At 34.6% G+C, this 25381-nt stretch overlaps 4 protein-coding genes across 8 annotated transcripts in view; 3 read left to right on the top strand and 1 right to left on the bottom strand.

The window, feature by feature from the left end:
* LOC135831202 (uncharacterized) overlaps positions 1-25381 on the top strand; it is a 572431-nt gene that overhangs the window by 38925 nt on the left and 508125 nt on the right. The window contains exon 1 of one of the 2 annotated variants that reach the window (XM_065343510.1): positions 11286-11353. The exons of the other annotated variant lie outside the window; for it this stretch is intronic. The gene's annotated coding sequence lies outside the window, so the exon portion shown is untranslated. Of the gene's footprint in view, positions 1-11285; positions 11354-25381 lie in introns of those variants that run through there. 2 annotated transcript variants of the gene reach the window in all.
* Pgm1 (phosphoglucose mutase 1) lies at positions 527-12529 on the bottom strand. The gene is made up of 12 exons (XM_065343513.1): positions 12118-12529; positions 11745-12037; positions 11422-11584; positions 11172-11290; positions 10897-11056; positions 10606-10796; positions 5385-5539; positions 2999-3109; positions 2737-2877; positions 2475-2658; positions 2231-2389; positions 527-2132 (listed from the first exon to the last, which is right to left on the bottom strand). The coding sequence occupies exons 2-12, from the start codon at positions 11985-11987 to the stop codon at positions 2067-2069; spliced, it is 1692 nt and encodes a 563-aa protein (XP_065199585.1). The 5' UTR covers positions 11988-12037; positions 12118-12529; the 3' UTR covers positions 527-2066.
* LOC135831206 (sodium-coupled neutral amino acid transporter 9 homolog) lies at positions 17096-25045 on the top strand. Of its 4 annotated transcripts, none has more exons than XM_065343516.1 (13): positions 17096-17443; positions 17524-17708; positions 17787-17891; positions 20365-20446; positions 20666-20706; positions 22893-23050; positions 23122-23286; positions 23469-23516; positions 23620-23790; positions 23904-24115; positions 24198-24302; positions 24434-24672; positions 24784-25045. In XM_065343516.1, the coding sequence occupies exons 2-13, from the start codon at positions 17584-17586 to the stop codon at positions 24959-24961; spliced, it is 1629 nt and encodes a 542-aa protein (XP_065199588.1). In that variant the 5' UTR covers positions 17096-17443; positions 17524-17583; the 3' UTR covers positions 24962-25045. The 4 variants fall into 4 exon arrangements, with proteins under 4 accessions (XP_065199588.1, XP_065199589.1, XP_065199587.1 ...); XM_065343517.1 differs by having other exon boundaries at positions 17538-17708; XM_065343515.1 differs by having other exon boundaries at positions 17096-17708.
* Dhfr (dihydrofolate reductase) lies at positions 21834-22886 on the top strand. Its single transcript, XM_065343521.1, has one exon. It carries the CDS (start codon positions 22187-22189, stop codon positions 22751-22753), a length of 567 nt encoding a protein of 188 aa, XP_065199593.1. The 5' UTR covers positions 21834-22186; the 3' UTR covers positions 22754-22886.

Below are 25381 nucleotides of genomic sequence, written 5' to 3' on the forward strand. Positions count from 1 at the left end.
GCAAATTTCGCTGCGATTTTATCAAAATCCTATTAAATATTACAAGAGGGTCGAAATTCTCATCATCATTGCAACCTCGTTTTCCTTCCATCTCTCTCTTTTTCATATACCTACCTACATAATTACCTGATTTTATTCCCAGCTCCTGTGCTCATTGCGTTGGCCGAGTTATTATGTTGAATGAAGGCTGGAGTTTTTTCTGGAAAAATTTTCCACCCGAGGAAGCTTTTGACGATGGGCTGAATTTTTAAAAATTTTCATGTGGGATGCAGGTTGATGTTTGAAATGAGTAACAAAATTCAATTGATATTATAAATAGTCCTGTTGAGACAACCAACCCATTTTAAGAATTCGACATGAGACGAGAAATTTGTTTCTTTGTATATTGAGAATGCATTCAAAATAATTATTTTCAATTTTTTTTCTTTGGGAACCCCTGCTTTTTAAAAAAACCGTAATCGATGCATAAAAGGCAAACAGCTAGTTAATAACCAACTGCATAGTCTTTGAACAAAAGCAAAACAGGTAACAAAGAATTATTCTTATATTTCTTTAGGTAAAAATCGTTTCAAGTAACCAATGGAACAGATACTTTTTATGATAATGTAAGTAGTAACCTACCTAAACAATTGTTGTAATAATATGTACCTTACACAACATTTACTTACAAGTTAAGGTAACTTCATGAATACCTACATGTAGTAAGTAAGTAAAATAATTCGTACCAATAATTTTACGCAGCTAACAATAAGATGAATGGTCGGTGTAATCAGCGTTGTTCGAATACCCGGACACGAGCTGGTTCTTCAATCACATAAAAATTCAGCGTCACTTATGTAACTAAAATTGCATTTTTGCCCTCAAAATTCATCACTCAAACGAAATTTATTTACTAACCATTGACTGACCAGTTCGTTTATCGGGTTTTTTCAACTGAACCGAGTACTCGAACAACCCTAATTTAATTATACCTAATAATAAACAACGACCATAGACGTAATTTAATACCTACATTATTACTCGGGTTAAAATTTAAAAATGATAACAAGAACATTTTAAAAAAGAACCAAGAATTTGGCAATTAAACCTATAACAACGACTGCAGTTGAGCGGAGTCTTATTTTCTTAAATAAATTAGGTACAAAATAGCAATCAGACTTCGAGCTAGATTGAATTTTTTTCCACAACTCGAATAACCCTCCTTCACAATTTCGAAAACTGGAAACCCATATTACAAAACGAATAAATAATTATTATAAAACTATTAAGTTTACAATAAAAATACTTAAAAAAACAACATACAAAACAACGAGTCAAACACATTTTTTCAGGACGAAAAACAGTTGACTCCGAGCTACATGGCAGTATCGACTGGTTTCTTGACAAAATTTTCGCGAAATATGTCGCAAAAAAATATACAAACTTCTAAAAATTAACAAAACCGTACTTACGTCACCCTCAAGAATGACAATATAAACATGCATTCCATACGAGCGTATTAGACTATCTTACTTACATAGTAGGTACTTATTTCGAATAGTTTTGAAATCATTCGAAAAATGAATTAGCGATTTAATTCAGCAGAAACTAGCGTTTAAACACATTCATTAACCACGCTGAGGATTCCTCATTTATAATTAAGTACAGGTAGGTAGATTGAACCTATTACCAACACTTATGTAGGTAGTTCGGAGACGATATGAACGAGCGTGAGGCTATTGCTGGATTTGAAGCGAGTTCCATGATTTATGTAACATACGATGACAGAAAACTCATTTTCATTTTGTATAGGCAATACATAGGTCTAGACCAGGTTTTTTTTGTTTTCTTTTGGCATTTACCTCAACCGAAAAATTATTTAACGTGATTAATTTGAAATGTAGGTACGAAACCACTCGAAGGACAAAATGAGAATATAGCACGGTGGACGCCAACAATTAAAAACAGGAATATTCCGCGCGAATAAAAAGTTAATTCATTTTTGGAAGAAATTTTTCTTAAAAATAATACAATATAATTTATTTGGGGGAAAATGATAAAAGTAAAGGTGATATTATCAGTTCGAGTTAAGTGATGACCGTAGGTTGCTGACGACCAGTATACGATGACAACTGAGATATCTGCAAACCAACCTGAAAATCGAAAACCGAAACGTTAATCCAATCAACACCATTCACACTCACACAATAAGTAGGTAGTTTGTAATTGGATTTGCAACTGAGTAAATTACCTCGATTAGCGGTTTTAATGCTACTTGTGCGTCTAAATCAATCTGCCCATCAGCAGGTTCGTAACTTTCGATGTACAGTCTTATTGTAGCACCACTGCTTCCGGTACCGGATAATCTAAATATTAATCGCGATCCATTCGTAAAAATGATTCGAAGACCCTGTAATTTTACGTAGATATTAGAAGAAGAAAAAGAAAAATCATTGAATTTATGTAAGTATGTAGTTAGGTAGGTAGGTAGGTACCTGATTTTTTGAAACACTGTGATCAATCGGATCAACATATTCGTAATCGTCGGCTTTCGCAACGACAAATTTTTTATCTCCGGAGACGAAAGTTTCACCGACGAATGAAGGCTGGGTGATTTTAGCTGTTAAATCTTGCATCATTTTTTTCGACGAATCAGCGTCGCAATTTTCATAATCGTACCTTCAATGGAGATGAAAAATCATCAATTTGATAAAATCCACGAGTCGAGTCTCAAACGAAGAGTGTAAAATTGCTTACCTAGAATAATAATTTCTGCCGAACTTGGCCCAATGTTCGTGACAAATTTTTTCAACCGATTTTCCGCTCGATTCGATTACAGAAAGCCAAGCTAATACTGCCCAAATACCGTCTTTTTCTCTGATATGATCCGATCCAGTCCTACAGGTACATAAAAAGTGATTCTTGTATTCCGATAAATTATCGTAGGTAGGTATACTACGAATGAAGGTAATAGGTGGAAAATGCCATTCACCTCTTATGTTTAGTAGTTGTAACTTACCCAAAACTTTCTTCTCCGCATAGTGACAAACGTCCAGCATCCATCAAGTTGCCAAAATATTTCCAGCCAGTGGGCACCTCGAAAACCTCGACGTTCAATTCTTTTGCAACTCTGCAATAAAACAAAAATCAGTATTCAGTATGCCATTAGAAAAGTTCTGGCAGTAAAAGCACCTTAGGTATACAGAAGATTCGTGCGACTTTTTTTCTTTTTTAAAGTGACATAATTAACAAGCAGAGACAACTAGCCAGGTGACAGCGTACGTAGGTGTAAAAAAAATTTTGTTAAATATTTCATTAGTGGCGTTAAGCCGGAGGAAGATCATCTCAGGGTCTTGAAAAATGCTCCTACGAGCTTTTCTTCAAGACGGGATACAGTAAATTAAATTTTTAAATTATCATCCAAATTAGTTGAAAAACATTACGTTAGGCATGAAATCCACTATTCAATTTTTTTTAGTGACTTTAGTGACTGAAAAATAGCAAAAAAGTGACCAAAATTTTGAGAAATGAGAGCAAAGTAGGTATACATTATGTTAGTCGGGGAGCCCGCATAAGGATCTATTGCACCCCCTCCCCGGCGATCTTCCGGGACAATTTGTTTCTTAAAGGGGGAGTCCTAAGGAACATTTCTAGCCTTGTCCTCAAAAAAAAGTGGCCCTACTTACAAAATGGCGGTCCTTCTGATTGACAGGTCAGCAAAAATCGCAGATTTTGCGTTCCAACATAGGACTTGGACGAAATTTTTTAAACCGTACAAAGGTAGATCGAAAGATAGGGCAAACATTTCACCTGTCAAAATTTCTAGTGCTAAAGTGCCTTTTTAGATTTTTTGAAAATCAAATTTAGGCCAAAAATGAGGAAAAAAATCAAAAGATTACCAAATTGACCAAGAAAGCTAAAATTTGGGATATATCCTATTTTCGACACGCCAAATCGATTGGAAACTGTTTCAACCTGTTTTGAGCAGTTTTGGAGCCTCCAGCAGATTTTTGAAACTCGAAATTCCCACAAAATTTTATCAAATGGAGTTGGAAAGCCGAAATCTACTCTGCGAACTAATTTCAATACGCCACGAAGTCAACTGCAGGTGGATTTCAAGTTGTTTTGGAGCCTCCAGCGACTCTTTGAAAATTACTGGAGCCTCCAGTAGATTTTTGAAACTTGAAATTACCCAAAATTTCATCAAACGGAGATAGAAAGCCGAAATTTATTCTTTAAACTAATTTCAATACGCTACGAAGTCGACTGCGGGTGGGTTTAAAGTCGTTTTGGAGCCTCCAGCGACTTTTTGAAAAGGTTGTATGGCGTTTTTTGGGAATTTGAAAATTCCAAAAAGTAGCTGGAAGCTTCAAAATCATTTGAAACCACCATGCAGTCGACTTCATATCGTATTGAAATTAGTTTGCGAAGTAAATTTCAGCTTGCTAACTCCATTTGATAAAATGTTGAGGGAATTTCAAAGTTCAAAAATCTGGTGACTCCAGTAATTTTCAAAAAGTCGCTGGAGGCTCCAAAACGACTTGAAATCCACCTGCAGTCGACTTCATATCGTATTGAAATTAGTTCACAGAATGAACTTCGACTTTCCATCTCTATTAGGTACATATTTTGATAAGATTTTGGGAAATTTCGAGTTTAAAAAATCTGCTGGAGGCTCCAGAAAGACTCAAAACAGGTTGAAACAGTTTCCAATCGATTCGGTGTGTCGAAAATAGGGTATATCCCAAATTTCAGCTTTCTTGGTCAATTTGGTAAAATTTTGATTTTTTTCCCTCATTTTTGGCCTAAAAATTTGATTTTCAAAAATTCACCAAGAATTCAAAAAGACACTTTAGCACTAGAAATTTTGACAGGTGAAATTTTTGCCTGATCTTTCGATCTACCTTTGTGCGGTTTGGAAAATATCGGCTCTATCCAATCGCATCGTCTTACATTTAATGTTGAACAGTTGATTTTTAATTTTTTTTAAAATGATGATTATGAAGGATTTTTATGAAAAATATTGATCATTTCTTAAAATTTTGCACTTTTTCTTTTTTACAGGACGAATATTTAAAAAAAAAGTGACCAGACCAAAGTCACTTTTTTTGGCCATTTTCGCTGAAATAGTGACAAAGGTGACTTGCAAGTGAAATAAATGACTAAGTCACTTTTTAAGTGATCGAATTTCATGCCTGATATGTAGATAGTACGAGTAGGTAGGTACCTTGCACGTACAATGAACCAAATTTGAAATTTTCATCGTCGACTAAGTAGTCTGAACTCTGAAGGCAAGCAAAACTACAAGCAGCGAAGTCAAGCTACTTCAAGATTAATTTACCCACTGTTTACTGGGACAAGTTACGTACTAATGAAAACAAAATCAGCGTAAAATTACTTCATACCTGTCAACACCGGCTCCAGTAGGCATACTTCGAGCTAAACCTTTCACACCAGTTTGACGGAAATAAGGAATACAATCCAAATGACTGGCTAAAATGGCCAACGAGTCGCTAGGCGTAACGAAAAAAGCTTTCTTTCCTAAAATCATGTTTCTATCCTGCAACAATAGCCAGAAAAAAAAATTAAAATTCAGCTTGACCAAGAATTTAATTTACATATCACTTATCACATAATCTAATTATATAAAAATCCAAACCCCAGTAGCGAAAGTATGTAAATGTTGGCTTTTTCACGTTACCCAGCGTTGGTTTGTTTACAGCGTTTAGTAGGTACGTGAAATAGGTGCCCACAAACAAGTTTTTTTTTTTTTCATTTTCGAATTTTTCGAAAATATTTAAAATGCGAATATTTTTCAATTCGAAATTTCAACTACTTGAATTGAATTACCTGGATTGATTATTGATTTGACAGGGAAGCATGATGTACTCTTCTCTGTTGAGTGAGAGGATTTTCAAAAATTAATTACCAGAAATACCAGAATGATTGATTTTTGTTTTTGATTTGATGGGGAAATAAGATGTCAGCTTTTTAGTAGACAATTTCCAAAAATTTATTGCTATTGATTTTTGATTTGACGGGGGACGGGGGGACGGGGCCGACGGGGAGAGTAGGGTGTTCGATTTTCAGTCAGACAATTTTCAAAAATTTATTGCAATGATTTTTCGAAGGTTATGTGGAAAGGAGAGGAATGCAGTAAAAAACTTATGATTGATCACTCTAAGTAAAAATGCATTAATTAGGTAGGTAGAAGTACCTACTTACTATGAATTAATGTTACCAGGATTGATGATTGTCATTATTGATTGATTTGATGGGGAAATATCATGTTTAGTCAGATGAGCTGATTTTCAAAAATTATTAAGTACCTATTAGGATTTGTGTATCTATCATGTTTAGTCAGATGAGCTGATTTTCAAAAATTATTAATATTAATTATGGTACCTATTAGGATTTGTGTTTGATTTGACGGGGATTGAATGAGATGTAATGGTTTTTTAAAATTATTAATGACCACAATTCATATTCAAGTTTTATTTGATGGGGAAATTAGGCATGGTTGAGTGAGATAAGATGATTTTCGAAAATTATAAATAGGTAATAATAGCCTAGGTAGCTAACCACAATTCGTGCTTCATTTAATTTGACGGGGAAATTATTTTATTTAGTGAAAGGATTTTAAATGATAAACATCAGGAATCATGTTGGGTGAGGTAAAATGATTTTCAAGAATTCTGATGTTTGATTTTATGGGGAAACATGGTTTTCACTGTTGGGTGAGGTGCAGAGATGGGGAGATCCGCAAAAAAATCGGATTCAAATGGCGCGATTCACTTCACCCAAAAAATTGAATCCGATTCAAAATCAACGATGGACTCAATGGACTCGATTCGCGATTCAATGTTGGTATTTGTGGCATTTTTTGAAAAACTGCAGTGTTTCTAAACAGCCTCTTCTCTTGAGGTTCCAAATAAAACGAATTGGTTTAGCTAATTAGCTTGAATAGCTTGAAGCTTCAAAACGACTTGAAACCATTGTCCAGTCGACTTCAAAGCATTTAGCATATTGAAATTGGTTTTCAGAGTGAATTTTGATTTTCCAACTCCATTTGATGAAATTTTGTGGGAATTTCAAGTTTCTCAAATTTGCTGCAGGCCATAGGAATTTTCAAAAACTTGCTGGAGGTTCCAAAATGACTTGAACCCACCTGCAGTAGACTTACGGAAATTCAATTTCGAGTACTGAATAGTCTGTTGAAGGCTCCAGTAATTTCCAAAAGGTCACTGGAAGCTCCAAAATGACTGACAAACTGATTGTTTCTCATAATAATATCATGTTCCTCAGTCATTTACGGATGCATGGGTACACAGGTTCACTCTACCCCAGTACCCGTTACACGGGTTCCCGCTAGTACTTATATCTTATTTATATCAACATTTTAAAAAATTTTTAAAATAAAATTAAAATTTCATTTCGAAAGGGGATATTTCTTCCCTGGTATGAGGCATCGGAAATTTGCGATACCGATACCCTGTAGTGCAGTGATGGCAAAACTTTTTCATTTCAGTTCAAGTTTTTAGTTTTTAGTTACAGTTTTATTTTTTTCAGTTCAAGTTTTCAGTTTTTAGTTTCAGTTTTATTTTTTTCAGTTCAAGTTTTCAGTTTTAAGTTTCAGTTTTACTTTTTTCAGTTCAAGTTTTTAGTTTCAGTTTTCAGTTTTGCTTTTTTCAGTTCAAGTTTTTATTTCAGTTTTCTATTTCAGTTTCAGTTTTCAAAATTTTTCTTAAAGTTCAAAAGGAAATGAAAAAAAAAATCATTTTCTTTCATGAATTTTTTCATACATTAATCTAATTTGCTACTTGGCAACAAAAACTTCAAATTTCAAATTCAAACATTTCAAACTCAAAAAGTATGAATAAATATGCAGGGCTGTGCAGAGAAAATCCGGGCCTGAGGGGGCCGAAGAAAAGACAAGTTATGCTATACTTGGGAGGAAGATCGCATCGTCCTTTTGCCGACAAAAAATTATTCCTCCAAAACTATGATACTTTGATCAAAACTGATTTGACAGTTCGAAAGGGCATTGAATTTTGAACTTTTTAAGTATTTTGAAATTTTCAAAAGTTGAAAGTTGAACTTTGAATTTGAAAGTTCAAATTTCAAAATGGCGCTGTAAGTGGCAGCTATCATTTAAAATTTTGAAAAAATTTCCACATTTTGATACTTTTTCGAAATATTCAAGTTTCGAGATGGCACTCGTTGACGGAGAGGGAGCACCCCCAACCCCAATTTTGGGTGAAACGTTTGAAAGAAAATCTGGGGCATGTGATATATCAAATTGTATGTTTTCGGTGACGCTGAACACGAATATGACGTTAGATTTTTGATAGAACCCCATCCACGGCCCCCAGCATCTCCCCAAAGGGGGTAAAAGTTCAAAAAAGTGTTTTGTTCATGCGACACATGGAATAATATGTTTTTGGTGACGCTGAACACGAATATGACGTCAGATTTTTGATTGGGCTTCATCCACGGACCACCAACAATTTTGTTGGACTTTTACCTATTGGGGGAGGTTCTGGGGGCCATAGGCGAGGTCGATTTAAAAAACTATGGCTATATTCGTGTTCAGCGATATCGAAGACATACTATTTCATGTGTCACACGAATGTTACCATTTTTTTTGGGGTTACCCGCTTTGGGGAGGTGCAGGGGGCCGTGGACGGGTCAAATCAAAAATCTGACGTCATATTCGTGTTCAGCGTCACCAAAAACATATTATTCCACGTGTCACACGAACAAAACGCATTTTTGAACTTTCACCCCCTTTGAGGAGGTGCTGTGGGCCGTGGATGGGGTTCTACCAAAAATCTGACGTCATATTCGTGTTCAGCGTCTCCGAAAACATACAATTCGATATTTCACATGCCCCAGATTTTCTTTCGAACGTTTCACCCAAAATTGGGGGTGGAGATGCTCCCCCTCCGTCAAGGAGTGCCATCTCGAAACCTAAATATTTCGAAAAAGTATCAAAATGTACATCTATGGAAATTTTTTCAAAATTTTAAATGGTAGCTCCCACTTACAGCGCCATTTTGAAATTTGAATTTTCAAATTGAAAGTTCAACTTTCAACTTTTGAAAATTTCAACATATTTGAAAAGTTCTAAATTCAATGCTTTTTCGAACTGTGAAATCAGTTTTGATCAAAAATTTCAACATATTTGAAAAGTTCTAAATTCAATGCTTTTTCGAACTGTGAAATCAGTTTTGATCAAAGTATTGAAAATAATAGAAGCCTCTCCATCCGCCCCCTGAGGGGGCTGGGACCAAACTGATTGCGGCTTTCTTACTTACTGGGTGGGTAGATATTGTAAAAAAAATTTGAGCGAAATCGAAGGACATGACCCAAAAACGTTGGTTGAGTTGACATGGAATGACCCAAGTAGCATCTTGAATGGCCCCAGCGAAGCGAGGGCAAAAGTTTTCAGCTTTGGAAAATTTGTGATTTAAAAAGTAGAACGACATCAATCGATTTTAATGGAAAAAAAATAGGTTTTTCTTTTTGTTTTTTTTTATCTCAACATTTTTCAAATTCAATAGGTTTTTCTTGAAATTGTAACTCTGACTTCTGACTTCTGAGAAGAGTATCAAATTGACCCATGCAAAGCGAGGGCAAAAGATTGGATAATTTGTAGTTCAAAAAGTAGAAGAATATCAATTTTAATGAGAGAATTCGCCATTCTGTTTTTCTGATTTCAACTTTTTCTAAATTTCATTTTCATCAATGTTTTTTACTTTTTTTTGGAAAGAAAAGATTCAAATTGGCCCGAGCGAAGCGAGGGCAAAAATTTTTGAAAAAAATTAAAATTTTGAGAATAGATTGATGATTTTGTCGACAAAATTCAGTGAATGGCAAAACTTTTACATTTCAGTTCAAGTTTTTAGTTTTTAGTTTCAGTTTCATTTTTTTCAGTTCAAGTTTTCAGTTTTTAGTTTCAGTTTTATTTTTTTCAGTTCAAGTTTTCAGTTTTCAGTTTAAGTTTTTCTCATTTCAGTTCTAGTCTCAGTTTTAGTTTCAGTTTCTCCATTTCAGTTCAAGTTTTTAACCAGTTTCAGTTTTAGTTTCAGTTTCAGTTTTCCATCACTGCTGTAGTGAGAAAGTATACTTGGCTTTGGGAATGGCGGAGGCACCGGCTATCAACTTTTTCAAAACATTTTCAAATTTTCCGAATTTTTTCTAGAATTAGAAATTCGTTTGAAAAATTGAAAATTGATGTTCAAATTGTTCTTTTTAAAATTTTACTAGGTGAGAAATATACTCTCAAGTATACCCAATACCCAATAATATGTTCCTACGTTAGTTCAGCTCTATTTAGCGGTAGTTCGTTCATTTCTTTTGTACAGAAAATTGTGAGATTTTCCCGCCAAAATGTAGGGTTTTAACTTTTAAGAAAAATATATTTTTGAAAGCCCCCTTCGAAATTTTTTTAGGTCAATTTTTCAGAGTATAGTTCAGTCTACTTAGTCAAGTTTGGTTATGAAAATTGAAAAAAGTGTTCAGACTATCCACCCACCCTTCCACCTACCCAATATCATTTTACCTTTTACCCCCTCACATTAATTGTAAGCAATGCAATATACGTAAAACAGCGTAAATAATTACCCCATCGCCGTCGAAAGCTGCTCCAAAATCGTAGTCACCATTTTGCAACGATTGGACCAACTCTGCCGCGTAAGTAAGATTAGGATCGGGATGACCGCCGCCGAAATCGGGTAAAGGTATCGCGTTTACGATCGATTTTTCGTCAGTTTGCAATTCATCGAGAAAAATTCGTTTCACATAAGGACCAGTTACTGCGCCGCGTAAAACAACAAGAGGTAAAGTACGATTCGGTAATTTAATTCAAAATTTGAATTTCAATCGAGAAGCGAAAGACGATCAATTTTCACTCACCTCCGTGCATGGAATTAATCAGCACTCGAAACGAGTTTTTGTTCGTCGGCGAATTATTAAGCAGAGTTCGCAACTTGGGGAAATCGAAAACAGTTTTCATCAATTCCAAGTAATCGTTCACCGAATCGATAATTTGTACGGTAAAATCAGAATCATCTACCTGTCAACATTTAAACGTTCGGTTTGTTTAGTTTTTTTTTGTTCGAGCATCGGTAATATGTAGATATAAATCGTAAATGAATCTATAAATTAATTGATAATAACTCGCGTCGTACTTTATATACGTAGGTACCGAGTTTTTCTATCGAACATTTCAAATCCGGCACGATGGAATAAGTCTGAATCGTTTTCGTCAGTTCGTAAATTTTGTCGGTGATGTTTTCCGGTGCGGGTCCTGTCAACGAATAAGCATCGATGAGTTACGAGCCAACGATAATATACTTTCTGATTTTATTGAGTAAGTACTTATACCTATCCTATAGCTAGTAGCTACGTATTAATTTTATAAAAATGTACCATAATTACCTCCATTTTCGATGTTATACTTGATGCCGAAGTCATTGTCGGGGCCACCGGGGTTATGGCTCGCTGTCAATATGATTCCGCCGATAACCTGGTATTTTCGAATAATGCAAGATACAGCCGGAGTCGATAAAATACCATTCTGCCCGATTATCAATTTTGCCACCTATAATAATACGAGTAAGAGTGAGAAAACTATACGTATACTCGGAGTCGAAATAACATTCGTACGGAGTGAAGTTACGTGAAAATAGCGATACACAGCCATACCTAATTACATTACTAATGATAAGAATACGTTCTTAAAAAAAGTATTAAAAACTTACTTTATTTGCGGCGGCTATCTTAATGATGATGTCGACGGCTTCGGCACTGTAGTAGCGACCATCGCCGCCAACTACCAACGTACATCCGGCTAACCTATCACCCACAGCGGATAGAATGCACTGAACGAAATTCTCGGTATAATGTTGTTGCTGGAACACTTTTACCGCTTTCCGCAAACCGCTGGTTCCAGGTTTTTGACCCTCAAACACTCTAGACGTAATCTGAATCGATTTAAGCGACATGGTTGCTCGCGCAAGAACCAAGAACCGATGCCAGCGAAAAGTTCAACAACCTGCGAAACAAAAATTATTATTGTTACTCGGTATAAAAATTTCTCCGGTTTTATTGCGAGTTCCGACGGACAAAGCTTACGTTATGAAAACGAAAATTACACGCGAGATCAAAAATCTAGCAACTCTAACTGTTGAATCAAAACTTTGCAAGATATAAAACGAATGACATTCAGGTTATACGTATGTACCTATTCAATTGGTTATTAAGTAAGAGTGGAAAAAAAATACGTAAGAAAGAGAGACGGATAGATAGAAAGACAGAAAAAAAGAAAACGAAAAAGTACGAGAAATCAGTAAACAACATTCGAAACAGATAGGCTTTGGCTTATCGATGTGCGGCAGCGGTCGCTCAAGACTATAGATAATTTCAAAAAGAAAAATTCCATACACTCGTTACGAAAAATTATTACGAACTCGTTTCACGTGGCAGACGGAGACACATTCGTGATTTTTCTTTTACGTATAGCTTCGACCATATTGTTGCGCTATACCGATGAAAAATTCTCATACTGTTTTTGACGAAAACTTGCCAATTTAAAACCGTATATACGAAATTACAAATTCGTCTGCGCATGTATCAAAGACAGAAGTAGTATGTACCTACGTTAACGTGTAGATAAAAATACTTTGTATGCTCGTACATAGGCTATACCAACAATAACGAGCTGTATCATCTTAACGATTAGGCTGGCAGCGTTAATCCTCTTGATTTCCGCCGCATATAAAATGAAGGTAGCTTACCTATCTACTCTTAGTAAACACGGAGTACGCAAATTTTCATTTTAAAATGAAAAAATTTACCACCGAATTGAAGAACAGTTCAATCGAAATTTTTTCATTACAGTGTTCTCGACCAAGACCGTAATAAGAAGATAGGTAAAGGTAGGTAGGTATTAAACTACTAGTCCAGTATATGAGTAAATAATCGTAAACCTAAAATCGAACAATAAAAACATAAGCTACGCTAACTTGAAATGCTCGAAATGCCAACTTTTGAGCATAACACCTTAGACAACTTGTACTTACTTACCTACCTACCTACCTACCTACCTACCTACCTATGTACTGTATATTGTATTGTTCGTAATTGGTAAGCGATTAAATCTTTGCTGTACTCACACGTTGCATCGTCGAATGAGTTGAAAAAATGAAATCTTTGCATCCAGCTGATCAATCATTAAGTAGGTACGAGTTGAAATTTGACTGAACGTGTACAAATAGGTAAGTCTAGATAGTAGGTACCAATGAATTGGGGTAACATTGGTGGAGAATTAGCTATTTCCAAGTTTGCACAGCTATTTGTATAATAAAAAAAGAAAAGAGTTTGAGAGCATGCAATTTTGTTTTCTGAAACTGCAATTTCATTCTGCACAAAACAAAATGAAACCAACACCATTGCTGTAGGTTTCTGTGTTTTCTTTTTTTTTTTTTTTTTAAGAGAATTATGAAATGTAGCTGTTTGAATTTGCGAAAATGAGGTAACAATAACATTGATACTCCCAAAATTTCCCATCCAAATTTGATACCACTGTCGGGGAGCCCGCTTGAGGATCTGTTAACCCCCCCCCCGTCGATCCCCCGGGATAGTTTTTGTCTTAAACGGGGAGTCCTGAGGAACATTTCTAGCCCTTGTACTAAATAAAAAGTGGCCCTACTTACAAAATGGTGGCCATTTTGATTGACAGGTCAGCCAAAATCGCAGATTTTGCGTTCCAGCATAGGGCTTGCACAAAATTTTTCAAACCGCAAAGGGTAGATCGAAAGATCAGGCAAAAATTTATCACCTGTCAAAATTTCAAGTGCTCAAGTGCATTTTTCGATTTTTGGTGAATTTTTGAAAATCTTTAAGCCAAAAATGAGGGAAAAAATTAAAATTTTACCAAATTGACCAAGAAAGCTGAAATTTAGGATATATCCTATTTTCGACATGCCAAATCGATTGGAAACTGTTTCAAACCGTTTTGAGCAGTTCTGGAGCCTCCAGCAGATTTCTGAAACTCGAAATTCCCACAAAATTTCATCAAATGGAGTTGGATAGCCGAAATTTACTCCGCAAACTAATTTCAATGCGCTACGAAGTCAACTGCAGGTAAATTTCAAGTCGTTTTGGAGCCTCCAGCGATTTTTTGAAAATTACTGGAGCCTCCAGTAGATTTTTGAAACTTGAAATTTTCTCAAAACTTCGTCAAACGAAGATAGAAAAAGTCAAAATTCATTCTGCAAACTAATTTCAATACGCTACGAAGTCGACTGCTGATGGATTTCAAGTCGTTATGGAGCCTCCAGCAACTTTTTGAAAAGTCGTATGGCGTTTTTTGGAAAATTGAAATTTCCAAAAAGTAGCTGGAAGCTTCAAAACCATTTGAAATCACCATGTAGTCGACTTCATATCGTATTGAAATTAGTTTGAGATGTAAATTTCAGCTTGCCAACTTCGTTTGGTAAAATGTTGCGGGAATTTCAAGTTTCAAAAATCTACTAGAGGCTCCAGTCATTTTCAAAAAGTCGCTGGAGGCACCAAAATGACTTGAACCCACCTGAAGTCGTCTTCAGAGGGTGTTGATGTTTTGTGAAAATTTAAAGTTTCAGAAATCTGCTGGAGGCTCCAGTAATTTTCAAAAAGTCGCTGGAGGCTCCAAAACGACTTGAAATTTACCTGCAGTACTTCGTAGCGCATTGAAATTAGTTTGCAGAATACATTTCAGCTTTCCAACTCCATTTTGATGAAATTTTGTGGAAATTTCGAGTTCCAAAAATCTGCTGGAGGCTCCAGAACTGCTCAAAACGGTTTGAAACAGTTTCCAATCGATTTGGCATGTCGAAAATAGGGTATATCCCTAATTTCAGCTTTCTTGGTCAATTTGGTAAAATTTTGATTTTTTCCCCTCATTTTTGCCTAAATTTGATTTTCAAAAAGGACTCCCCGTTTAAGAAAAAAGTTATCACGGAGGATCGAACGGGGGGGGGGGCGTGCAATAGATCCTTAAGCAGGCTCCCCGACTTTCCAACAAAAAAGGTTACTACCACTTTCTGCCTATCTTCAATCGTGCATTCACTACTTGAAGAATTCAAAAAAATTCGACACAAAAAGTGTATTTTTTTTCCTTTCTTCGTCTTTAGCTTTTCAAAGATGCCAGATGAGGTAACCGTTGTGTAGGAAATTTAATTCCCTACAAAAAATGACCTTTGAAAAATTTGGCCATCTTTAAAACTAAAAAAGATACATCGATTTCAATTTTGAAACAAAAGACAACAGCTGAAAAAATTTTGGTTTTTATTTTGTTCAATATTTTTTAATTTGATGTACTTAGGTGTCTCTTTCAGTTTTGAATTTGAAGATGGCAAAATCTTTCAAAAACCCTGTTTTGTATTAATTTCCTACACAATGGTTACCTCATTTTTACGGCATCTTTGAAATTGAATGGTGATAAATTTGAATATGATAATATGAGAGCTTGAGAGCTAAAGAAAAAAAAAGGAAAAAACTTATTTTTTGTGTGGAATTATATTTTTTTGAAAGAAAATAGGCAGAAAGTGGTATGTAGGTAACATAATTACTTTTTTTTGTTGGAAATTAATTTTTCTACACTTTCATCGCTAAGTAGGTAGTAGGTAGTAGGTACCTATCAAATGATTCCAGTCAGTACTTTCCATTGACTCTGTAGTTTTTGCCAGTGCTTGATTTTCGCTAAAAAAAATCACTTTGAATAAATTCTTTGTCAAAAAATTGAATTTTTAAATAAAATTAATATCACAACACAACAGGTGAACCGATTAGTTCGTGTATTGTTCGTATGGAGCGCTCTATGAGGTAAAAAACTCATTATCATTATCAAACTTATCCCGCGATTATTAATGTACCTACCTATTTCACTTTCATTGAAAACAAAAGCAAAAAAAAAATAGACATTACCCAGGTATTAACAAAATGATCCTATACACAATAGGTGCACAGTAAAGATAGATAGTTGCCTTACACTACAACATTTCGTAGCTCTGGTCATTCAATAGCTGATCAAGTGATCACAATAATCAAATAATGCCTATCTACTTTGATTCGGAATAATATTCGTAAATTCTACTTTTACTTATCAAAATTCAAAATTATATTGTAATTATTGATCTGACGTATAAAGCAGTAAAGGATACGCACAGATTGTAACAACTGAACTTTGATAGGTACCAAATGATGCCAATAAGTTATGTAATTGTTAAAAATTAAAATAGAACGTAGGTATCGAGTCGACTTGACCGTTAACCAAATTAAATGTGCTAAATCGAATATTTACGAATAAATTATCAAAACAAGTACAATTTAGTTCTCATGTACACATCAATGTACTCGCTTCTGATTTATGAATAGGGGTACACTAATACACATCTCAGTACTTTGTATCGATATCGATGCATAGATAATAGGTATGTATGTATTTGCACGTAAGGTACATTCACATCAGGCAATACTGCGATATAAAGTCCAAATATTCAGCTAGGTACATCCGATGCAAGTTGTTGGATAAACTTGTGCTTTTTGTACATGTATTCGCACTTTATTAGTTTATTAGCCTATTTAATTATTTACGATACCTCCGTAGGTAGAGGTACACCCAATGTACACTTTTAATCGCACAAAGTGAATCGAATTTATCTCAGTATAAGTGAGCATATAATACATACGATAATATTACATGGATTCACTTCGTATATAATGTACCATTGTAACCGAGCCTTTCAAATACCTATTTTATTAAGTAAATTTTCAACCAAGTAGCTATACATAAATGAGACTTTTCTCATGGGGAGGGAGGATGTTCAACCCGGAAAACCATCACATAGATTTCAAAATGTTTGTACAAGTAGAGCGTACAAATTTACAGCTTCAAAAAAAAACAATCATATAGGTACGGTACCTACCTATAAATTTTATAAAATGACAAAATATGTATCAAGTAAATATACTTGCACTTTCATTTATCAACGTTTTACAAATGATCAAAAGTATCAGCTTTATCGTATTGTACCTTACCTAACTTATAGGTGTGCTCTGTTTTTCGTTCTACATACGAGTACATTATTTCTATTACCTATACTTACACTTACCAACGCAACAGATACGATTTTATCAGTTATCATACAATCATGTAAATTGGCTGGTTTCGAGACATGTTCGATTTACAAAGGCGGTTGTTTTCCACAGATTTAGTGCACATTTTTACCGTGTTTTTGTTCAAAAGTATGAGTGTCGAATGCGTATTTTCTTCTTTTTTTTTCGTATCTCGACCGCGAAAAATAAGTAAATAATAACTCGAATAAGACGAAGAGGAAGGATATCGTTCGTATTGTGTTCTAGTGTCTACAGAAAGTGGGTACCTCAATCAATTTATTTTAAAAAACTCATTCAAAAGGTAATACGAAATTTTATGAATGCGTGAGAGTAATCAAAAACTTAATCACAACGAAGCTGTTTTACCGGCATACTCGCTAGCTATATGTGCCTAGGTGGATGAATAATTAGACGGCATATCGACCTATCGACCATCGCAGAATGAAAAATAAAAAAGGAATACTTTTAGCGGCAAAACAATACGGAAGACGATCGCGACCAAGAGCGAAATCGCTGGATTCTCCATGTATGTCCGGAGATGAAAACTTCGCCATTGAAAGAAATAGGTTAGTTTATACTACGGTAATGTACGGACAACACGAAGCGGTGAAAATAATGAGTATTTTATCGATATTATGTCGCAGAAGTACAGAAAATGTACAAAAAAATCCCGAAAGTGATCACGAATCAGACCAACTGATGCCGTTGATGGTTAGCAAAGAACCCAAAATTGCATCTTATGCTAATAGGTGAGGTGAGCTTGGTAATAATAAGTACTGTGGTACTAATCGACTAACTGCTTTTGGGTTTCCATAAATTAGCTTGATACATTACTAAAATCGGTATTTCATAATCGGACGATTCATCTTTTTTTTAAAAAATCGATTCGAATTAAAAACTTACTAAACGATTACTAGGTCAGAGAATTTTCATCGCGAAAAAGATACCGTTTATTTTTAATATCGTTGAACTTAGTTCAAATTACAACTCTCCTAATAGAGGATTTCTAACGGTCCTGAAAGTCCTGATTTTTTTCAATCAGACTACTCATTTCTCCTTTTCTGGCATTTTGACAAAACTTTGTTGAAAAGAGCTCATATTTATTGATTTTTTTAGAATTTGAAGTTCACATTTTTTTAGAGCTTTCGCTCGGGCTATTTGCTCCTCTTTTTTCGGATAAAAAGCTTATTGTTCGAATTCAAGAAATGTTCAATGTTTGAATCAGAAATATCAACTTCTCCCTGCATAAAGAAACTTTTTAAAAAAATTTTAAAGCATAAATTTTCGAAAGCTTTTGGCCTCGCTTCACTCGGGACTCATTTGCTTTTCTTTTTCAAGTTTCATTTTTTAATTTTTTTTTAATCATTCAAATTCTTAAATTTTGAAGCAAATTAATAAACTTCTAATTCTTTACATAAGGAAACATCGTTTTTATACTTCTCGAAATTCTAACTTTCGAGAGCTTTTGTCCTCGCTTCGCTCGGACCCGTTTGCTTTTCTTTTTCAGTTCGAATTTTTCAACAAAAAAAAATCATCATTTATTTTGAATTTTAAAATTTGAAAAATTGACATATTTTTCTAACTATCGTTCAAATTTTCCATTAAATTTTTCATGTTGAAAAAAGTTCTTTGTTCATCCAATTTCATTACATAAGCAAAAATCGTGAAAGTCAAAATAAAATCAGTAGGTAAGTAATAATTGAAACAATAAAATTATACTTTCGACACTCGCTTGCTTGAAAAAAATCTTTAGATATTTGAAGAAGTTAGAAAAGCGAAAATTTGAACATAAAATTTTGCTTCATCCACCCCCTCTCAATCTTGAAAAGTCCAAGTTTTTGAAAAAATTCCCTGCTACGTCCTGCCCAGGGATGAGGCCCCGAACGATTTTTTTTCGAGTTCCGGATTTCGGGGCTTGGGCATTCAATCAAAAATGTATCAAGGCTTGGGCTTGGATTGGGGCCCAGGAAATTTTGGGTTTGGGTTTCAGGGCTCAGTGTCCAGGGCTTGAATGAACTGTTCAGGGCTTTCCGGGACTTGAAATTGAGAGGTTCTATGAAAAAGGGGCCTTGATCATTTTTTTTTGTTTTTTTTTTCATTTACAATTTTGAATGTATTAAATTTTTTTTTTATTTATTTCACCATATTCAGTGATATTGAACTGTCTTACATGAAAAAAAACGAATTGGAAAATGTTAGCTTGTAAAAAAATGTTTCAAGTCCACTTGAACTTATAAAAATCAATGAAAAAAATTGACTAAGGCCCCTTTTCCATGAAGCCCCTCAATTGCAATTTTAATGAAGAATAAAGTAAAATCTTATCTGAGTTTCTGTTGAAAAAACAAAAAAAAAAAAACATTTTAAGGGCAGATTCTGATTGCTTTTTTCAAAAGTATTTGAATGGAAGAGTTTTTTTTAACAATCAGAATCAGAATTAAATTTTGTAAGTATCATTTTTCAAAGAACAATGAACTACCTACAGAATATTATCAATAATGTACCAAGAACCTCTTGAAATATTGAACTTTTTGCTGAAGTTGTAAATTTTTTTTTTAATCATATTTTTTGACTTTTGAAGTTTTGAGATGCGCATGCGCAGCACGGTGAATACAATTGTAATTTACAAAATTCACACAAGCCCCAAAAAGCCCTAATCACAGTTTGGGTTTGGGGCTCGCGTTCGGGGCTTGAGTTTCAGAGGAAAAGGTTTCGGGCTTCGGGCCAGGGCTTTGTAGGTTACAGTTTTTAAGGTTTTAGGGCTTGGACATTCGGGCTTCAAGGAAATAATCGGGGCTTTTTCAAGTTTTGGGTCCTGGTCCTGGGCCAGGCCTCATCCCTGGTCCTGCCATTTGCCTCCCTCTCCCTCTCCCCCTCTTGAAAAATTCCAAGTATTCACGTAAATAATGCCCTGCTTAAAGTTCTGCCAAAGATGCCAAAGTCCTGTTTTTTTATTTTGAATTTTTGTTAGACGCTCTGCTGGTCTACTCTCAATTCTACCACGAGTTGAACAAAGGAAAACTATCTCATTTTCGATGCTTCCTACATATTAACCGCAATAACGACTATAACGAGTGCTTCTGCGATCAGCTTACCGTACGTCTACGTAGTACGTACACTACAATTAATTGATGAAAGAAAACGTCTGATATACACTCGCCTAATAGAACCATTACCTACCTCTATCTGTATTGCGTTTAAGCAAAATCACAATATTGATTGCAGATCTTACAGTTTGGATAGTAATCCGCAATACCAATTTATCCTGTATGGTACATCGGTTCCCTTTTTAACCAGCGGATATAGCGTAAGTTTCATTCAATCAAATCAAATTCGATATTTTCTGAAACAATAACAAAACACTACACCATAGATTACCTATTACAAAATGTATGTAGGTACATAGTAATGCATACGTTGCAGAACTTGCCTACTTTTAATTGATTGTACCTTATAAGTAATTCATTTACTCGCTTAACTTAACAGATGCTTATTTCATTACAATTAGAATTTCATTTTCTTGTAGGTTAGTTTGAAACCGTCAAAACAAAATAGCCTCGTGACTATGTAAGTATATAATAATTTCACATATCTGTATTTTCCCAATCCTAATTTATTGTATAAGGTATGTGAGCGCATAGAGATGGTACAATATGTAATGTAAGGTAAAGTACTAAGTAGGTACTAGGTACGTACAAAAAATGTTCACGCAATCATTGTGCAGGATTAGACTTCTCCTAGACCTGAAGTGAAGCCCTCCGCTTTTCTGTTTTCAACTTTGGCTCCAGTCGCTGCCTTTTGAAGTTTGATTTTTTTCATAATTTGGTTGGATTTTCTTGGAAACTTCGACCATACTTACTAACTTACTCCGAGTCTGGTTCTGTTTCTGTATGGTCCAAGTTTGGAAACATGTAAAATATAGTTCTAACTTCTAAAATTTGATTAATGTTAATGATTGGACCAAATAGCCAGTGTTGTGCGTAACGATATTTTTTTTTGTTCCGTTATTTCGTTACGTTACAAAATTAGCATTTTTTTTGTTACGTTTTTTCGTTACAGTACTTGTAACGAAAAAAATGCTGTAACGGTATTTTTCGTTACACCGGTACTTGAACTTTTTCGTTACGTTATTTTCGTTATTTCCGTTACAATTTTTTCGTTACAGAAACGTTTTTTCAACGTAGAATTGATGATATTTTCAAAGAAAAATGCATTTGTAACGAAAAATTGTAACAGAAATGGCTAAAATAACGGAACCAAAAGGTTTAAATACCAGTGTCACGAAAAAAATACCGTTACATTTTTTCGTTACAGATATAATCATGATACAATTACGTTTATTAAAAAGGGAATTTTTGAAAAAGTCAAGCTTGGAAGGTAAAAAATCTCATTTTTTGACTCAACTTGAAAATATTGTAACTAAAAAAATAACAAAAAAGGTAACAGAATTTTTTCGTTTTTCGTTACGTTACATCAAGAAAAATATCGTTACGTTACGTTTCAGTTACACAACATCACATGATCAAAATAACGTTTTCGTTACAGTTCCGTTACCTGTAACGAAAAAAATTTCGTTATTTTCGTTTTTCGTTACAGTTACTGTTATGGGACGCCAACACTGCAAATAGCCAATAGGTACTTAGCTTAAGTACTCAAAAAATTTTTTTTAATTTTAATAAAAAATCGTAAGGCATGCCCAGCTGATTAGTTTCAGTTTCAGATATCCACGAATGAGTTGTGCTTTTCGACTTGGCAACACTGTTTGTTATCAACTCCTTCTTTCTTATCATGTTTTTGAACTTTTCCCACATTCCCACTTTTTACATTCCGAACTTTGAAAAGTTTCATATTCATTGTAAGAACTTGAAAAGTTTCATATTCATTGTAAGAACTTGAAAAGTTTCGCGTTAGTCGCGTATCATTTTTTTGTCTAGTGCCAATTTATCGTAGTCAATCGTGTTCACGAAGGAACTGAAATTCAATTCAAAACCTTAGTCCAGGTTTTCGTATAAAATAACGACAGTATAACTTATTCGGGCTATTCAATATGAAACCGGTTCACGCGATTGCTGCCATGTGTGAGAACAATGGAATCGGACGCAACGGTGGTTTACCATGGAAACTGAAAAAAGAAATGGACTATTTTACCAGAATGACCAGCTCAACGAAGGATAGTTCTAATCGTAATGCCGTCATAATGGGCCGTAAAACTTGGGAATCAATTCCAAACAAGTACAAACCACTCGCGAATCGCCTAAACGTTGTGGTTTCCAAACAAATGTCGGACGATAAAGAGATGATATGTTTCAAGAGCGTCACCGATGCGGTGAAAACGTTGCAAAGTTCGCATTCTAATTACAGCAATATCGAAACGATTTGGGTGATAGGAGGTTACAATGTTTATAAAGAAGCGTTGGATAATCAATTATGCGATAAATTATTTTTAACAAGAATCAAGAAAGAATTCGAATGCGATGTATTTTTCCCCGAGTTTTCCGAACACGATTATCAACTGGTACAACAAGAAGACGTATCGCAAGAAGTACAAATTGAAAACTCCATCGAATATTACTTTCAAGTTCATGAGAAAAAAACGAAATTAATGGTACCGTAATTAAATCTCGTACGTGCCTTATTCTTAATTGTATCTATGCGATACTCGAATTTGATTTTTAAGCTTAGATTACTTAATTTATATTTTTACACTACACAATCATGTACATTTTGCCGATTTATGTTTTTGTTAATTAAAGATTTGCGATTTGGAATACGATTATTGGCAGTTCATTGCTTGCAATGCCATGGAGTGTTCAAAGAGCAGGATTAGCAGTTGCTCTTGTGCTGATGTTGTTTGTGTCTACCTTGGCTGTGTATACAGCATATCGTGTGCTGACCGTCCAATTCTTGCATGGTATGCTATCTGTAAACTTTCTCAAGCCCTTGCATCTGAACAAATTTTTAAGGCTTGAATTTAAAATACAGGTGATCAAAATATTGGAGAGGTTCCATACCTTTGCAAAGTTTTACTGGGGAAATGGGCCGAACTAACTGCGCGAATATTCTCATTCGTCATCATTTTTGGAGCAAATATCGTATACTGGATTTTAATGTCGAATTGCTTGTATCATTCTGTCGGCTACTTGACTGGTAATTAATTTATATCATCGTAGCAATTATTATACTTGAACTGTCCCATGGAAGGATGAAAAAAAACACGTTGACGATTGCTGTTCAAAGCATTCTTAAATTTTTATCAACTTGCTTATACTTAAGCTGAGCAAAGCTCTTCGTACAGTAATTCAATTGTTTCTTTTTTAATTTTTCAACAGATATTTTATTTGGTACAGAAATGAATTCTATGAATTTGAACAACACAGGTTCGTAAATGTTTAACTTCACCTGTAAAGTACATTAAGGCATAAATCAATTACTGCTCGTGACAGGTTCTCAAATTAATACGTTTATCTGTTTGTCATACAGTATTATGCCCCAGCGATGATGTTGTAAACAGCACGACAGCTGACATTGAGAAAACATTATTTCAAAAAGTTTGGAATCTCGAAACTACCGTTCCTCTGTTCTTAGTCATTATCGTAGCTCCGTTACTGAATTTTAAATCGGCTACTTTTTTCACCAAGTTCAATTCTATCGGTAAGATTTTTTTTCAAGCAGAATATTGAAAAGATCATATCCTCAGTTATCATGTACTATGCGGCTGGTTACCCTCTATAAAAATTATATCAGTAATTTGTTTGTCTTCGTAGGAACGCTGTCTGTGATTTATCTTTTTATATTTGTTTTGATAAAATCATTCTCATGGGGAGTGAACGTAGATCTCATGGAACCCGAAAACGAACATTACGTTAATTTATACGAAACCACGTTCTTCGCCACATCAGGCATGCTGCCACTGTCGTTGTTCATTCACAATATCGTAATCACGCTGATGAAAAACAATCGAGATCAACAAAATAATGTACCTAACTCAAATCCTCTTCTCCTATTATTTTTGTCACTACAATTTTGCATAACTTCATTTTCTCGCACTTTTTTTTCAGAGCAGAGATTTATCAATCGCATATGTGCTCGTGGTCTTGACATATTTGTTGATCGGTTTCACTTTTTACATTTGCTTTCCTTTGAAAAAGTCATGTATCGAAGATGTAAGTCTAAATTCAACGTGACTATTTCAACTTACCCATTTGTCATAACTCATAATCCTGCATTGATATCTACAATGTTGTAATTTTTAATCGACGTTTTCATTTTTTTTTTTTTTTAAATTTTATTTTAGAACATGCTGAACAATTTTCCCGATTGGGATGTCACGACCGTGGTCGCTAGAATATTCTTATTTTTCCAGTTATTGACAGTTTACCCTCTTCTCAGTTACATGTTGAGAATTCAAGTATTTTCCGCGCTGAATTACCCTTCATACCCGAGCGCGTTTTATGTGATGATACTCAATCTAGTGAATATCTTCGGTTGCGTTTTATTCGCTATTTTTTTGCCTCGCATCGGAACCATCATCAGGTAGGACTAGATGGTATAGATGCGAATTTACTCCGGTCCAGAATCAAAAATCAAAATTCATGATCGATATGTCTCGACTCGAAATTGTTGATAATTTTATTCCTTTTGCAGATTTACGGGAGCAATTTGCGGATTTGTTTACATATTCACGTTACCGTGTCTTTTATACATGGCTTCGAAAAGAGAACGAAAACAATTAAACACATCGACGATCATTTTACACTCTTGTATTCCAGTAATTGGTCTCGTCAATCTAGTCGCCCAATTCTACGTATCCGATAGTTACTAATTTACATTACCTTATTATTATGAAGAAATCATACGTGTGTAATTATCAAGCGAATATACACGTTTCGATGTTTTTTCCCATCAATTTTCTCTATCTGTTTTCATTGTTTGCGATAGAATACTAAACTTATCATTAATATTATAACTTGCGGCGATGTATTTGGAAAATTAAAAATTGGAATATTATCGCAACTCTGCTGCATTTTCTACCATATTTTAGCTTTAATAACGTGTGCGACCGAGAATTTTTTGAAAAAAAAAGAACTATTACCTATGCTGAATATTAAAAATAATAATTCTGTACTATCATTTTCATTTTCTAATTTCATTTCCGGTTTTATGGACGCGAAAATTCGGGAAACTAACCTAAATTAAAAACTAAAATAAACAAGTCTGAAAAATGAAACTACAATTTTATTAG

This window comes from Planococcus citri, chromosome 1 (assembly GCF_950023065.1).
Source record: "Planococcus citri chromosome 1, ihPlaCitr1.1, whole genome shotgun sequence".
Classification (NCBI taxonomy): Eukaryota; Metazoa; Arthropoda; class Insecta; order Hemiptera; family Pseudococcidae; genus Planococcus; species Planococcus citri.

Excerpts from the sequence above, each read along its gene's own strand:
- Pgm1 (XM_065343513.1), bottom strand. The coding sequence starts at position 11,987 with ATGTCGCTTAAATCGATTCAGATTACGTCTAGAGTGTTTGAGGGTCAA. Across the intron at positions 2,390-2,474 it reads ACAGTGTTTCAAAAAATCAG|GGTCTTCGAATCATTTTTAC; the intron begins GTACCTACCTAC and ends GTAAAATTACAG. Across the intron at positions 2,133-2,230 it reads CATTAAAACCGCTAATCGAG|GTTGGTTTGCAGATATCTCA; the intron begins GTAATTTACTCA and ends TTCGATTTTCAG.
- LOC135831206 (XM_065343515.1), top strand. The coding sequence starts at position 17,584 with ATGAAAAATAAAAAAGGAATACTTTTAGCGGCAAAACAATACGGAAGA. Across the intron at positions 17,709-17,786 it reads TTCGCCATTGAAAGAAATAG|AAGTACAGAAAATGTACAAA; the intron begins GTTAGTTTATAC and ends ATTATGTCGCAG. Across the intron at positions 20,447-20,665 it reads TTTTAACCAGCGGATATAGC|GTTAGTTTGAAACCGTCAAA; the intron begins GTAAGTTTCATT and ends ATTTTCTTGTAG.
- Dhfr (XM_065343521.1), top strand. The coding sequence starts at position 22,187 with ATGAAACCGGTTCACGCGATTGCTGCCATGTGTGAGAACAATGGAATC.